This window comes from Girardinichthys multiradiatus, chromosome 3 (assembly GCF_021462225.1).
Source record: "Girardinichthys multiradiatus isolate DD_20200921_A chromosome 3, DD_fGirMul_XY1, whole genome shotgun sequence".
In the NCBI taxonomy this organism is placed as follows: domain Eukaryota; kingdom Metazoa; phylum Chordata; class Actinopteri; order Cyprinodontiformes; family Goodeidae; genus Girardinichthys; species Girardinichthys multiradiatus.
Window position 1 is genome coordinate 16,764,443 of NC_061796.1, and position 13,975 is coordinate 16,778,417.

At 38.5% G+C, this 13,975-nt stretch overlaps 1 protein-coding gene across 1 annotated transcript in view; it reads right to left on the minus strand.

Moving 5' to 3' along the window:
- eif3ea (eukaryotic translation initiation factor 3, subunit E, a) overlaps positions 1 to 13,599 on the minus strand; it is a 34,014-nt gene extending 20,415 nt beyond the window's left edge. Inside the window, exons 1-5 of the mRNA XM_047362007.1 lie at positions 13,453 to 13,599; positions 9,849 to 9,966; positions 9,476 to 9,593; positions 7,178 to 7,220; positions 4,818 to 4,922 (exon numbers count right to left, since the gene is read on the minus strand). Of these exons, the coding sequence (XP_047217963.1) occupies positions 4,818 to 4,922; positions 7,178 to 7,220; positions 9,476 to 9,593; positions 9,849 to 9,966; positions 13,453 to 13,542 (474 nt within the window). The 5' untranslated portion in view covers positions 13,543 to 13,599. The remainder of the gene's footprint in view (positions 1 to 4,817; positions 4,923 to 7,177; positions 7,221 to 9,475; positions 9,594 to 9,848; positions 9,967 to 13,452) is intronic.
- Positions 13,600 to 13,975: the final 376 nt, after the last annotated feature.

The window sequence follows — 13,975 nt, forward strand, 5'->3', positions numbered from 1 at the left end:
ACCTGGGTTTTTCCAGCAGTTCCCTTAAGTTTCCACTGGTTTGTGAAATGGGCACATTTTCCTTGACTGACCAGCAACAATAAATTTACTGTGCTGGGGTTCAGTCAGGATACCCAATCTTTATTCTTAACATTCAATCCCTGCATTAAGTGATGATATGAATAAGTTGCTCTTTTCGGGCTAGGCCACACTGTAACAAGACCTGAGCCGTGGATTTTGCAAGCCTGGCTTCCTTCGTTTAATTGACTGGGTTTCCCACGTTAAATGACTTCATGGAGCCTCACCTTTCCCATACGAGGGCGGGAGACACAGACAAGGGGCTTGTGAGGATGGGAGGTCCACAAAAACACTGAACAGAAGGGAAAGGGAGAGTCAAACACAGACTAATGAAATCCATTTCTACCTTTTCCCTTCACCTGAAAAGCCTACTGCAATGTCAAGTTTAGGCAACAAAGATCTAGTTACAGAGACTGATCTGGCTTGAACTTTACACCAGGGGGTCTAACGAGAGATTTTTTTTTAAATCTGCAGTAGACTTTGAACAACTGAATTCAATTAGAGCAAGTTTGGTTGATTTTGAGCGAGCTGGAGAGTCACAAACAGTCAGACAAAACCTTTGCAAGGGACACTTTAAAGGTTTTTTTTTCCTCTTGCACAAATGACTTGCCACCATGGATGAAGTAGAATAAATACATAAATAAACAGATCCACTGTTCTTAGGGGAACAGGATTTATAATTGCTTAAAACCAGAGCTATGTTTTCAAGAAGGGAGGCTTCAGAGATCAGAGTAACTGTCATCAAAATGATCAGAGGTACGGTAAAACTAAAGTAAATCTTAATTAGAACAATGGTCAAAGTTTGTTTCTCCACTCTTATGAAGAAAGAAAATTGTTGATCTTATGGTTGCCCATTCCTTCAGGACTGGGTTTGGCCTGAGCGCTCTCCTTCCCACAGAGCTAAATGCTGAACCAAAGTCAAACCAAATGCAGCGGACAAATGAATGACATTTGGAAACCACCAGTTATGCAGGCTGGTTGCACTAGTAATTCAAGGACCTTTAGCTGAGTTTAGCTTGCTAACACTTGACGCGACATCGCAAGAGTCACATTTGAACTCCTGCTCTGCTTGAAATGAATAAATACCTCTTTATGGAGAAAGCAATCCATAAAGACATTAGAAGCAAATTTGGTGTGAATAAAAACCAAAGCCACTGAAATCTACAGTAGGTTCATGTGAGACTACATTAAGCTGAGGCTATCATCCAAACCTTCATGTCAGACTCTATGATATCCCAATTATTACAATTTAAATGATAGCTATCAGAGACCCTTACAGTGTTTTACACAGAGGATTTTTATCAACCACCGTCTATCATTAACCATGAAATTAATCTATGTTTAAAGCTAAATGCTAGGTCTATGAAGCGGGAGAAACATTTTTTCTGCAAGCATCTTCTGGACCCAATTAACTAGAAAAGTACAGAAAGACATGTCAGGCTGAACAATCAATGAGTCATATAAAAACCGAGCAATCAGGCAAACATTAGCCTAGCACAAACTGCTCCACATCAAATCATCATCAGCAGGAGCAGAACATGAGTTCTGAGGCTGTGTGTGTCGAGTCAGACATACCTTTACAAACAAGTGATGAAGCTGTCTGCATTTGGAAAAACATGTCAAAAACTCTGCAGCATATTACGCAAATATGAAATGTAGGGTGTTATTTTCCTGTACTTTAAAGCTACAGATGTTCAGGCACATACAGGGTATTGAGTTAATGAATGAATTAGATTAACCACATTGGTAGATAAAAATAATGCTGCTCTCAACATCTCTGGTGACAACTGATAAAAAGTATGCTTTTAGACAAAACAAGAAACTCGTATAAATGTCACTATATGATAAAAACCTATAATCCAAGAGTTATTAAAGAAAGCAGTGCATTGACTAATCTGTTTTACTCAACTTTGACTATATTAATGTACATTTTAATGCTTTTTCCTGATCACAGGCATTCACCCCTGAAACCTCGTGCAAACCGCCTGTAGATCTTGCTGCCAAGTTAAAAGTGTCTTGCATAACTAAGCAGAGGAGCTTGGAAGGCGTGACTGGGGACTCTCTGGCCACACTCCTAAAATCAATAAGCTGTCTGGTGGGGCCCCACCCCGTGAGAAGACTACAGACAGATTATGCAGCCTGCCACTGATCATTTGGCCCAATAAAAGATCCCACTTAAGTACTACAACAGCATGCGCTTAATACAGAAGATGTGCAAGGAATTAAATAGGCAATAAGTTCAGTTTTTTACATTTATTAATTTACATCTGACAGAGCTTGGAAAGATCCATCAGAAATAAGGTGACAGTTTAGTTCTGACTTATTTTACAAAATTAAAATAATGGCGTTATTAGACTATAAATGACTTCTATGCTTAAAATATATAATGTTTTCAGCTAACTAGTTCATGGTTTGAGGTTAAGCAGAATAAACATGTGCTGGCCCATTTTTCTTTTTAAACAGCGCTACTGTCATATTAAAAAGAAAGTACACCTTTATAAATTCTAGGATCTTCACATATTTTGTTTGCATCTATAGAGTTTTGGGCTGAACTTTTTTCCAAAGACTTCACCATTAATCTTCAACTTGTTTAAATTAATAGCTGGACGATATGGACACAAACTACTTACCCAAATATTTTTTCCTGTATTGAATGATTTCGATAATCATCATGACAAAGTTTCTAGCCAACAACCCAGTATCTAAGAAAGCATCTTTTTAGATACAAACTGAAGGAATTTCAAATAAAACATTAATAATGACCACTATAATTTTACGAACATGCCCTTAACTGAACACACAATCACCATAAGCATTGTGGGACATTATGGATTACAAGTAAAGACGTTCAATACATTGATTGCAGTGCTGTTTAGGAGGACAAATGTCAGTACTAGTATAAAAATAATCAAGTTCACAGGTTGCAGTCTCACCTTTTAAAAACAAGGGCTGGTGGTGTAGGGGTTAGCACGCGACCACATATAGTGGCTATTGTCCACGAAGCGGCCGTCCCACTCTCTAGTGCCAAAAAAAATCTTTAAAAAAAAAATCTTTTAAAAACAATGCTACTGCCCGATAGGCCACACATCGTCTATCTTTTTAAATATTGAAGCCTGCCTTTATAATCGGCATTGTCATTTAACCCTTTATGACCTACCATAGAACAAGTTCACCAGAGCATATTTATTACATTTATACATGCTGTAGAGCCATTTTCTGGAGCATTTCAATTTGTTATACATCAATACAACCCTTACATCCTATATTTTAATATTTTGTTCATAATAACTCCATATTAACTAAGTAAATTGCTAAAAAAGTGCAATTAACCACCAGAAAAATTAAAATCGGTTTTTTTTTGCCACATATTTCCCTAAATACAGAAATATCATAGCTGTATCCCTCAAAAATTGCAATATAAAAAAGTTGCACAAAACCCTTTCAAACCACAGGAAATTTATTTGGAGTGTTTCCATAACTTCATTTTTGAAATACAATAATTTTTATGAACAGAGACAAAAATGAACATAAAATGTACATTGTGAACAGTTTGAGAAAAGATAATATGTATATCAAAATAAACTATTTACAGAAGTGTAATTAAATCCCTAAGTGTGCCAGATACCTATGAGCACACATGTATATTCATAAGACCATCTTCAAACAATAAAAAGTGCAAAAAACTACGAAAATGAAAGCAAAAGTGCGAGCGAAGTTTACCGTGAAAAAACTACAACTTCTGGGGGGAAAAAAAGGCCACTCCTGGGAAAAAACACTCAGGAAATGACATCACTTCCGGTTGTTGCGGGCATTGGTGTGAAAGAAAACCATTTGATAGTTCATCCACCAATGTCATCACGCATATTCCGATGTAGGAAGTACACTGCGGTCTGGATTTTAATGTTTGTTTTTGGCGATTTATTACTGGATTTCTGCATCAGTTTCTGGGAAATAAAAACTGTGCTCTGGGACACGTGGTGAGTAGAATATTTAAGTTGAACTTTCCGGTTTCATTTGCAAAAAAAAGTATTGTTCTAGCTTATTTGGTCGCAATTCTACAGGCGTTTAAAAATAGATATGCAAATGGAGGCGCCGGCGCTCGTGTCGGTCATAAAGGGTTAAAGTTCAGCGATAAAATATGAAAGTGTTTGCCGGCACCACTGGAGCTGGTGATGTGTGGTTTTGTACACTTGGGGTTGTTATTTTAGACCCTGATGGAGACCAGATCAATTAGATGTTGAACCTTAAAATTAGCAGAGGATCTCCTTTGTTTTAACACTGACCAGTACCTACCAGAGCATTGTACTACCACCACCATGTAAAACAGGTGGAACAAAGCTTTATAACACTGCTTGATTTTGCTTGATGTGGTCAGTAGAAAAGTTGTGGAGCTTCGGTTTTGATCATTTTGGAGTTGGATGTTTCACAGGTTGTAGTTTTTAAATGAGCCTGAACATTAGTAGTTTATAGCAAGTTTCTAAAATTATAACAGTTTTATTCAGCAAATATTTTTTTTTTATATCTTAATTTTATACTTAAATTTTGCATTGTTTTTCAATTGAAGAGAATGGAGTAACACCACTTTGCCTCTAGAAAGTTCGGTGAAGTTATTGAAAATATGTTCCAGTGAATCGGATGCTTGTATTTCAGACGACACCCTGTCCTGTTTAACAAACTGGGAGGTGGAAATATAAAACAGTGAAGCTGACTCCATTGTGACCCTGTCACAATGTGAGGTGTGATAAAAACTGAAGGCTTACCAAGACACGGAAGAAGTAGAGGTACTCGGCAGCACCAGAGTAGTTCCCACACTCATACTGGAACTTGGCATATCGGTACAGCGTGTCCAAATACTCCTGACGAAACTTCAAAGGAAATAAAACAGTTTTAATATCAGGGAGCACATCAACTGTCGCCCGACCAAGTAAAACAATATTTAAGCCCATTTTCAACTTAAACATTGTGCTTGCTCAGTAATTACATGCAGTCATCATATTGAAGCTACTGGTAAACAGTGAAAGTGTTGAGCTGTTCTCAGAAAAAAAAAATCTCTGAGCTACTGATTAAAGGCTCCCACAGAGTCGGGTGGACTGAGCGTGTACTGTGAGCTGCACAGCCTCTGCCGACAACGTCTTTGGACGTTTGAGGCTTCATAGTCGAGAGTATCAAAGTCCTACATTTAACACACTGTCATCGGACGAGGAGGACGAGCTAGCTGCCCTGTAGCTTTGGAAAAGCAAAAGAAAAGAAGCTGGTATATACAGCCAATAAACCAGACCAGGGACGAAGAAGGGGAATATAACGCACTGAGGAAGAAAGAGAAAAACTTTGAATACTTCCGAATGGATAGTAGCAAGCTTGATGAGCTGGTTGGACCCCTAGTGTCGTTTCTTCTTTACCAGGGCAGCTACCGCAGAGACAGCTCAATACTTTATTGTCTGACACTGAGTACACATGAAAATTAGGCTTTGTGAAGACGTCAATCATGCACGACTCTGTGGGAGCCTTAAGAGTTTTTAAATTATATTTCCGGAACTGCATTTTGTACAATGATTCAACAGATTAGTTGGCACAGCACCACTGTGTATTTTACAGTGACAGGCCCACACATAGTAGTTAGTTGTCAAGTTGAAGGATAATTTATTGTTTTAGAGTTCTCTGAAAATAAAAATGTTAAAAGTGTGGCATGAATTGTCTGTCAACACCCTTTTCAAGTCTTTCCACAGTTTCTCAGTAGGACATAGGCCTGGACTTTGACTGGGCCATTCTAACACATGAAACCGCTTTAATTTAAAAGCACTGCGTCTCTAGCTATATGTTTAGAGCTGTCAGAGTCTCAAGTCCTTTGAAGCCTGTGGGAGTTTTTCTTCAGCCTCATCCATCCGGCTATCAGCTGTTGTCAGCTTCCCTGTCCCTGCTGAAGCAAATAATCCCAATAGTATGGTGCTACCTCCACCATGTTTCACTGTAGGGATAGTGTGGTCTTAACCTCGCCTGACCAGACGTTACCCTGGCTAATAATCTACTTGACCAGCTAGTCAGTTTAGGTGGTCGACCATATCTTGGAAGCTTTGCACGGAACCAGAATTTTCCCAACTTTGTATGGTGGATTAACCAGCGGTCAGTGAGATGTTTAAAGTGTGGGGTATTGTTTTATAACCCAACCATACTTGAAGCTTCTCCACTTTTTATTGTCATCCTGTCTGATGTGCTCGTCATGGTGTTCGCTAACAAACATTTTGAAGTCTTCCAGGAAACCTGGATTTCTACTCTGATTAAATTAAACAGAGACAGACTGATTAATTAGGTGACTTCAAATTGGGCGGAATATGAATGCATACCCCGTTTCTCAGATTTTTTTTGTAAAAAATTTTTTATTACTTTTTACAAAAACTTTTTCTTCAGCTTTACAATTATGTTTTACTTGTGTAGGTCTATAACATGAGAGGCTGTCACATGACAGAATGTGATACAGTTCACAGGGTGTAAATACTTTTGCACTGCATGTACTAACCAGTCTTTTCTTTAACTCACAAGGGAAATTTAAACTTTGCTCCAAATCTGCCAACGAGTGGTCATGTAAAAAATATTGAAAATTCATGAATACATACAGGGTAGTCATTTCCAGCATACTGGTATTCTTTTATTTGCTGGTGTTTGTTGATGTGCCGAATGTCAGCGGTACCCACTGATGTCAGAAAGCCCTAAATAAAGCCTTTGCAACAACAGGTTAAGAGGCCCAATGCCTGAACTGGGTGGAGGTACACTGAGGATAGCATGCAGGTCAGCAGGATACTGGCGTGGGACGGGACCAATGAAGGGGAGGGTAAGCGGCCCAACATCATGGTAAATATAGAACCTCCGGCATTCTTGCGGCTCTATCCATGGGTTCCGAGCTATTCCGTTTATTCTTAACAATTCACCACAGAATGTAAATGTCCGCAGAATTTGTGCAAGCCATACAAACCCCGAAAATGAGTTAAGGGTTTTGGGAAGTAATTCTGCTTTTCTATGCTCGGCCTGTCCCTCCCGCTTTGCCCCTGAAAGGACCACGGGTTCACCCAGGAGCCATGGGAAACACAGTGAAGAAGTAAGATGTCAGCAATTCAGGGCAACTTACGTTGTGCTTTTCTTCCAGATAGTCAAAGAGCATTCGTCCATCTCTGGAAAATAAAGAAAGACAGTTCCTGTAGTTAGAGGCCATTTAAAATGAGTTGTCATTTGGCTGACATCCCGCTGTTTAGAACCTCATCCAGGTATACTCTTCAACTTGTGGTTAAAAACAAGAGGAAAGTGTTCAAATGTGTGTGATGAGCTGTTTATTAGATTTAGTTTGGCTGGAAATGTTTGCATGGTGAATAAAGTGAAGGCTGATTTCTCAGTACAGCCTCTGTGTCTCTCTGGGTTTGTCAGAATCAAGGAATGCACTGGCTCCTCGAAATTGTTGTATCCCAAATGCATTTTACTACTTCGCCTTCAACCAAAAATCTATTTATGTGTACACCACATTCAAACCATGTGTCTTTCTAGGGTAAATTCCACTTTATAAAAGGGAATGTGCGATTGTGCATTCACTGGCACGTATGTGTGGTGTGTTAAATGAATTTCACCGAGGCCGAGGCATTCCTCACTGCTGCAAGCCAGGTTGAAGCAGCAAGAACACTTAGAGGTTTAAGATGGGCGGTTGCTATGAGCTCCTTGCTGCTTTACCCAATGTGTGGAATGGCAACCTGCTGTGTGTTGCAGAACAAAGATTCCTAAGACTGATTAGAGACAGCAATTGCTGCACATGTATCTCTCTGCACAACCCCCTGAATGATCCACCAAAACCATAAACTCTGCTTTGGATTTACTGGGGTATCAATACTGAGAATACAGAACCATCACACCTTTGGACAGGGAAAAGACAACAAAGCAACTAATAAGCTCTTCTTTGATGATCCTAATGGTGATTAAGCATGGGGCGGTGACAGAAAGCATTTTAATATGTGGATTTCAAAACCCTTGAAATCTTCCATCATGGAGTTTCTAAGGTTTAATTTCTCTGAAATGAGAGCCAGAGTGACCACAGTTTTCTCTGGCTGTATAGAGCAAATTATCATTGCCCCTCCCCCACCCGTTACTGCACAGACCCAATCGGTCAGCTAATCACAGGCAACTACCAGTTTTCTTCTTTAATAAAATTTTTTTTTTTTTTTAAATAAAATAATAATAATTATTATTATTATTCAGCTCTTTGGAAATATTTCCAGAGTCCAAGGAAGCACCACCTTTCACCCTTACTGAGGCAAACTACAGCTGAAATCTGAAAACAACATGTGTGTTAAGCAGCTGACTGCAGGTTCTAATTGAGCAGAGAGCCCAACTAATAATAACAGTTTGTTACGCTTTTAGAAAGGAAAATGGCAAAAAGTGTGCAAAAATATTTTACACACTAAAAATAGGAAAACTACCACTAAACTTTGCATGTTTAGTTCAAATGTTACATGCATCATTACAACTGTAACAATCAGTATCTTAAATTATTCTGCAGCAGAAGGAATGACAGCTGCTTGTCCTGTTTCAACAAAAAGCAGTTAGATCATGTTACACTTTTTTGTTTTTACTTTATTTGTATAAACTGTTACACCAGGATCTTTGTTCTCAGGTTTGTCATTGGGTAGACTGAAAACAAGTTCACAATCATACCAAGTCTAAACTGATAGCAATTTGTCCAAATAAACAACCTCATCAGTTATTAAAAGGTAGAATTAATGAAAAGATATTGTGAATCTGTGCCACTATACTGTATGTATTCAATAACCCCAACAGACCATTCAGCAGGTCAGAGTCTTGACATATTCGCAACCTCATCACACATAATTCGGACCATTATGGCAAAATAAAGAGCCGAGTTTTCTGTAGGCCGGAGAGACGGATCATTAGAAAACCAAGCATGAGATTCATATTGTGTTGGAATCCCAAGTATGTGACAGAGATCATTTATCATTGAAAGAAAATAAATAATTTACCCTTTTATGTAAACACAGAGTGAACATTTGATGAATAAAACAAACCCCTGTTTATGGTCACAAACTCCAAATCTGTTATAAAAGCCATTAAAAATGTCTTTGGAAGAGAAAATTATTTTAAATAGTTTTAAATACCCTTAGGTACCAAATTATAGAGTAAATAAGCATAAAACCACTGCAACAAAGTTGACTCCACTATTGTCTTAAGATTTTGCTCAGTGAAAATCCAAACCCGGACTTAAAGAACCCTTGACCGGGTTGTTCAGTGTGACAGGATTTAGCACTCTCACACTGAAGACAACTTGATGGATATCAAGCAGTGTCTGACTGTTTTGTTTTGGGTAAAATCATTCAGTGCAAACCGAATGTCACCGAAGTTGAATATTCTGAAAATCAAGAGGCTTCACCTGGTGGACTGCATCTGCCTTGTTGTCTCTGGGTCCTCGAACATCTTCACAATCGGCTCCGTCTCTCCTTGCAGCTGCTTCAGCTGGGCCACCACCTCTGTCCTCTTCTCCTTGAGAGCTGACGAGAGGATGATGAAGATGTTAGTTACAGCAACATTATAAAGCAGCATGTGCAGTCTGGACCCCAGTACTGAAAAGGCTGTAAAATTAAAGTTTACTGCTAAATCAATGCCGTATGGAGTGAGTGACGAGTAGCAGGAGCCTTTTATGACGTCTATCAGGCAATATTAACTGTATTGATTGATTTTGTGAGTGTTAGCCATGGAGAAAAAAAGGGATAAGCAGCGTTTGTACAAAGAATATCGACACGTACTATGGGGAATTTCCTTGTCAGAATAGAGGTTTCTGTAAACATCCATGGCAAAGTCCACCATGTTGGTGTCACTGAGGAGATCCAGTTTCCCACGAAGAAGTTCCTCCTCATTGTAGATCTGTAAATGCAGCAAAATAACACAAATTTACAGGAGATGTTTTTAAAGAATCTAATTTGTACAAATAACCCAAAGTGAGAATTGACTAATTATCATGACTTGCTAGGTCTACATTTATTTCAAACTATGCATTTCTAAAAGTGATTTTTTTTCCCCCAATTTACCTTCCTATGTCTTCAGCAATACTGCAGCAGTACAGATAATATGAACTTCTGTAACTCTGATTTTGCCAATGTGGAACATAATTAAATCCAGTAAAAAACTATTTTCATACCAATTTTAAATAATTTTGTATTTCTTCTTTAATCTGTTCAGCCCTAAGGGGTTTTGGACCAATTTCCACCAATATGGTACCGATACCTGGTACCTAAGAATCGATACTGGTACTTAACAGAACCAGTTTTCGGTGCTTTTGTGTGTGTTTATTTAGTAATAAATGTTAATTCGTTTAATAATAAAATACCGAATTTTAAATGAAATGAATATATTGAAACCACACCCAGCTGTTTGTATTGTAACATCTCAGTTGTTTCAAACATAAATTCTCCCATGCTGCTGGGTGCAGACGACGAGTCGCTAACGGATGCAGGCGTGCTGACCATGCCGAATGCAGGAGTTGTAGCCGTAGATCTGAGGCTGACGAGAAAAATCTTGTGCTTAAGGGGTGCTTCCTGAGATTAGAAGTATTTCCATCGCTGGCCTTCAACTTCGCGTCACAAAGGCGGCACTGAGCGTAATATACATCACATTTTGAAAAGCAGAGGCATACCTTTGAGCGCTTTCCATCAGCCATGCCGTTTTGACGGTACCAGCGGCTACTGACATTATTATGCTCTTGTGCGTGCAATGCTGTGTTCGTGTACAGCATGGAAAATCACCCACTCTTCCACTCCCTCAGTGTCACATTGATGCGTTTAGGCACAGAAACATGGTACCGTTTGATTTTATGTGAATTGGTACTCGGTACTACAGACAGAATTTGATCGGTAGCTATAAAAGTACCAAATTCGGTACCCATCCCTTCTCCACAGTTATTAAATCGAAATACAAACTTTTGTATAAAAGGTAAGACATAAAATATATATAATTTTTCCAGTGGAACCTGTTGCAGATGTTACTATGTCTCATTTATTTGTGAGAAAACAAAGTAAAAAAATATAATCAAATTTTTTGAGCCTTACCAAATTTTTTCACCAGTGGAACATTACAATTGCATGGCATTTCGGCACAATTTAGCCCAATGTGCCAAAACTGTGCTGAATGTGTTTTCACCTCAAAAGGAAATCGACTCAAATAAAAGGACTCCTACAATGATTTCCATTGTAGGAGTCCTTCTGTATACATAGCTGTTGGTTATGACATTTATCCTGTGTATCATCAAAATGTCTCATTTTGCACAGCATAAGGTCAATATCATGAAAATAAGTCTATTAAACTGTATTATTTTGTCTCTATCTGGAGGGATTTTATTGAAAAAAACAAACAATAATCCATTATAAACTAAATTCCTTGTTTATTGGCCAATAAAGTTGATAGCGACTCTGTTTCTGAATCAAACTCAAAACAAATAAGCCTTGAATCAGACCCACACAAACATGCAGCCTCTTTGTTCTGGAGCAGAAGTGGGATGACTGTTGTTTAAAGATGTCTTATACAACATATGTCTTACACGAGGGTAATTACAAATGTAAAATAAGTCAAAATCGTTGAAACAGCAGACATGCAACGTAAATCACCTGGAAATAGGAACACCGTAATTTACTCTTGAAGTAGCCCCCTCTCTTCCGAAGCTCACTTTTATCATTCTAATTGACACAGCTGTCTGAAGTAAATTCCATTTTCCGCTAAATGTCGCACAACACCAGTAATTCCCCTGTGCTGTGCCGTAATAAATGACCGATTATCCAGAAATAACACATTACTGGAAGCTAACAAAGCAGCGCGCAAGCTAGCTGCTGGACATTTGTGCAGCCAGGGCCTCCTTCAAATTAAATGAACCCAGCGTGCATGAACTATGCACGCAAATTACATCACCAGAAAAGGTGCTAGAAAGACGTGTTACGGTTTGATAGAAATGATATTGGACTTGAGGGGGCGCTGCAAAAAAAGGGTGCTTTTTGTACCGTTTTGTTCACAGAGTCAGCCATGTCTGAGGGACCTTTAAATGTCATTGCGTGTGATTAAGTTGCTAGAAAATTATAAGTATTTGCACAAACCCCATTTGGGGAATTGTTTTGAGAACACTAAAGCCTCCTCTTGCCCGAGCATACCTGAACCGATATGCTCGGGCTTAAGGACACGAGGTTTTAGGACTCCATAACTACCATTAGAAGGACAGAAATAGCTTTTATGGTTGAACCAAGGGTTCTAATCTGTTGTATTTCCCAACAGTCATCTGGGACAAATGACAATCAAAACCAAAATAAATGAAAAGGTTTATGAACTAATAAATTACATTATGTTATGCCTGCTTTGATCATACATAATTAGATTTAAGACAATAATGAGGGTTAATCATAAAACACAATTTGAAAGTTAGGACAAACATTTTTCCTTTAATATGGAAGGAAAACCTAGTTCTGTTAACATGGGCTGCATTCATGTACATGAGAGCTTGTTTTGCAAACATCAAACCTGACAACCAGCACAAAGCGATACAGGATTGGCAGGCTCGCCTCGTTAACATCTCTGTGTATTCATTACTGGTGTAAGTAAAATGTCTGCCGTAAAATAAACTGATCATCCACGACTGTAGCTAATGTTTTTCTTTAAGAATCTAAACTAAAAGGTTAGTCAAAGCAAACCACGCGAGAGTCTGCGGGCAACAACAAATCTAACGTCGAAAACGGTCAACATTTCCCAGCAGTGAGGAGAAAGTAATCCGTGAGCCACTGTCTCAGCTTCTGAGAGTTGGCATAGCGTCGGAGCTATTTAATTAGAGCTTCGTTAGTCAGAATATCCCACTGGTGCAGCCACAGCCCCTATTTGTATTATGACACTCATGTATAATCTACACAATATATTTATACAAAGTTACAGTTCGGAGTAGACAAAGAGGAATTTTAACAAGCTTAACATTGCTAATGCTAGTTTAAAGTTAACGTTACCGCTGTGAAAGCTTCCGTAGCTTCCGTTGAATTTCCTTCACACATAAATCGGGTGATATCTTTGCGTTTCTCATCGGTTGTATTGGAGAGTATTGTTGCGGTCTAAAATATACTTTAATCCTTAGAGTAAATTTAACAATTTAAACAACTCTCGGTATTGTTTTATCTTGAACAGTTTCCCCACTATGTTTGAAAATGCTGAACCATGCTTTTACTTTGAAAGCGGTTACCCCCTCTTCCGCCTAGATTGGAGATATTTGACACGCGGGAAGAAAATGTGGCGTGCTTCGACTTCTATGACTGTCTAAATCACCTATTTTCATTAGTTGAAACTACGACAGAGAAGAAATAAATGTTTTAGTGTTCAAGTGTTTCATACCTCTTTGACGGACAGGAACTCCAGCAGAGGAAAAACGAGATGACGGTCTAAGAAGTGGGCTATTTTAGTGGTGAGGTCGTATTCCGCCATCTTTGCGCCGGAGAAAAGGAAGCGGAAATGTGATGCAGCTGTGAACAAAAGGATTGACCAATCAGAGGCAACCCGAGCATCATTGAAAAGGAGAGAAACAAAACCTTTGAATAAATGATGTTTTTACTGTTACTGCTTATTTCACAAAAATACCCTTTTGAAGGCGGGACTTGATCCAGTGGAGTTAAAGTATCATAACCAAAACATTTATTTTGGGAGATTAAAACTTAAATACCATTGTTTTAAGTTTGTCAAATAAATGTTTTCCACTTTAACAAATACATCCAGTCAAATATACTATAAAATATATATTACAAGGTGCAGTAAATTTGTATAATGAAAGTTTGAAATTTGAAAGAAAATTATAAAATTGTCTTTGTTCATTATTTTGGCATTTATCAAAGCAGTGACTGTAAACATCTGGTTCCTACAG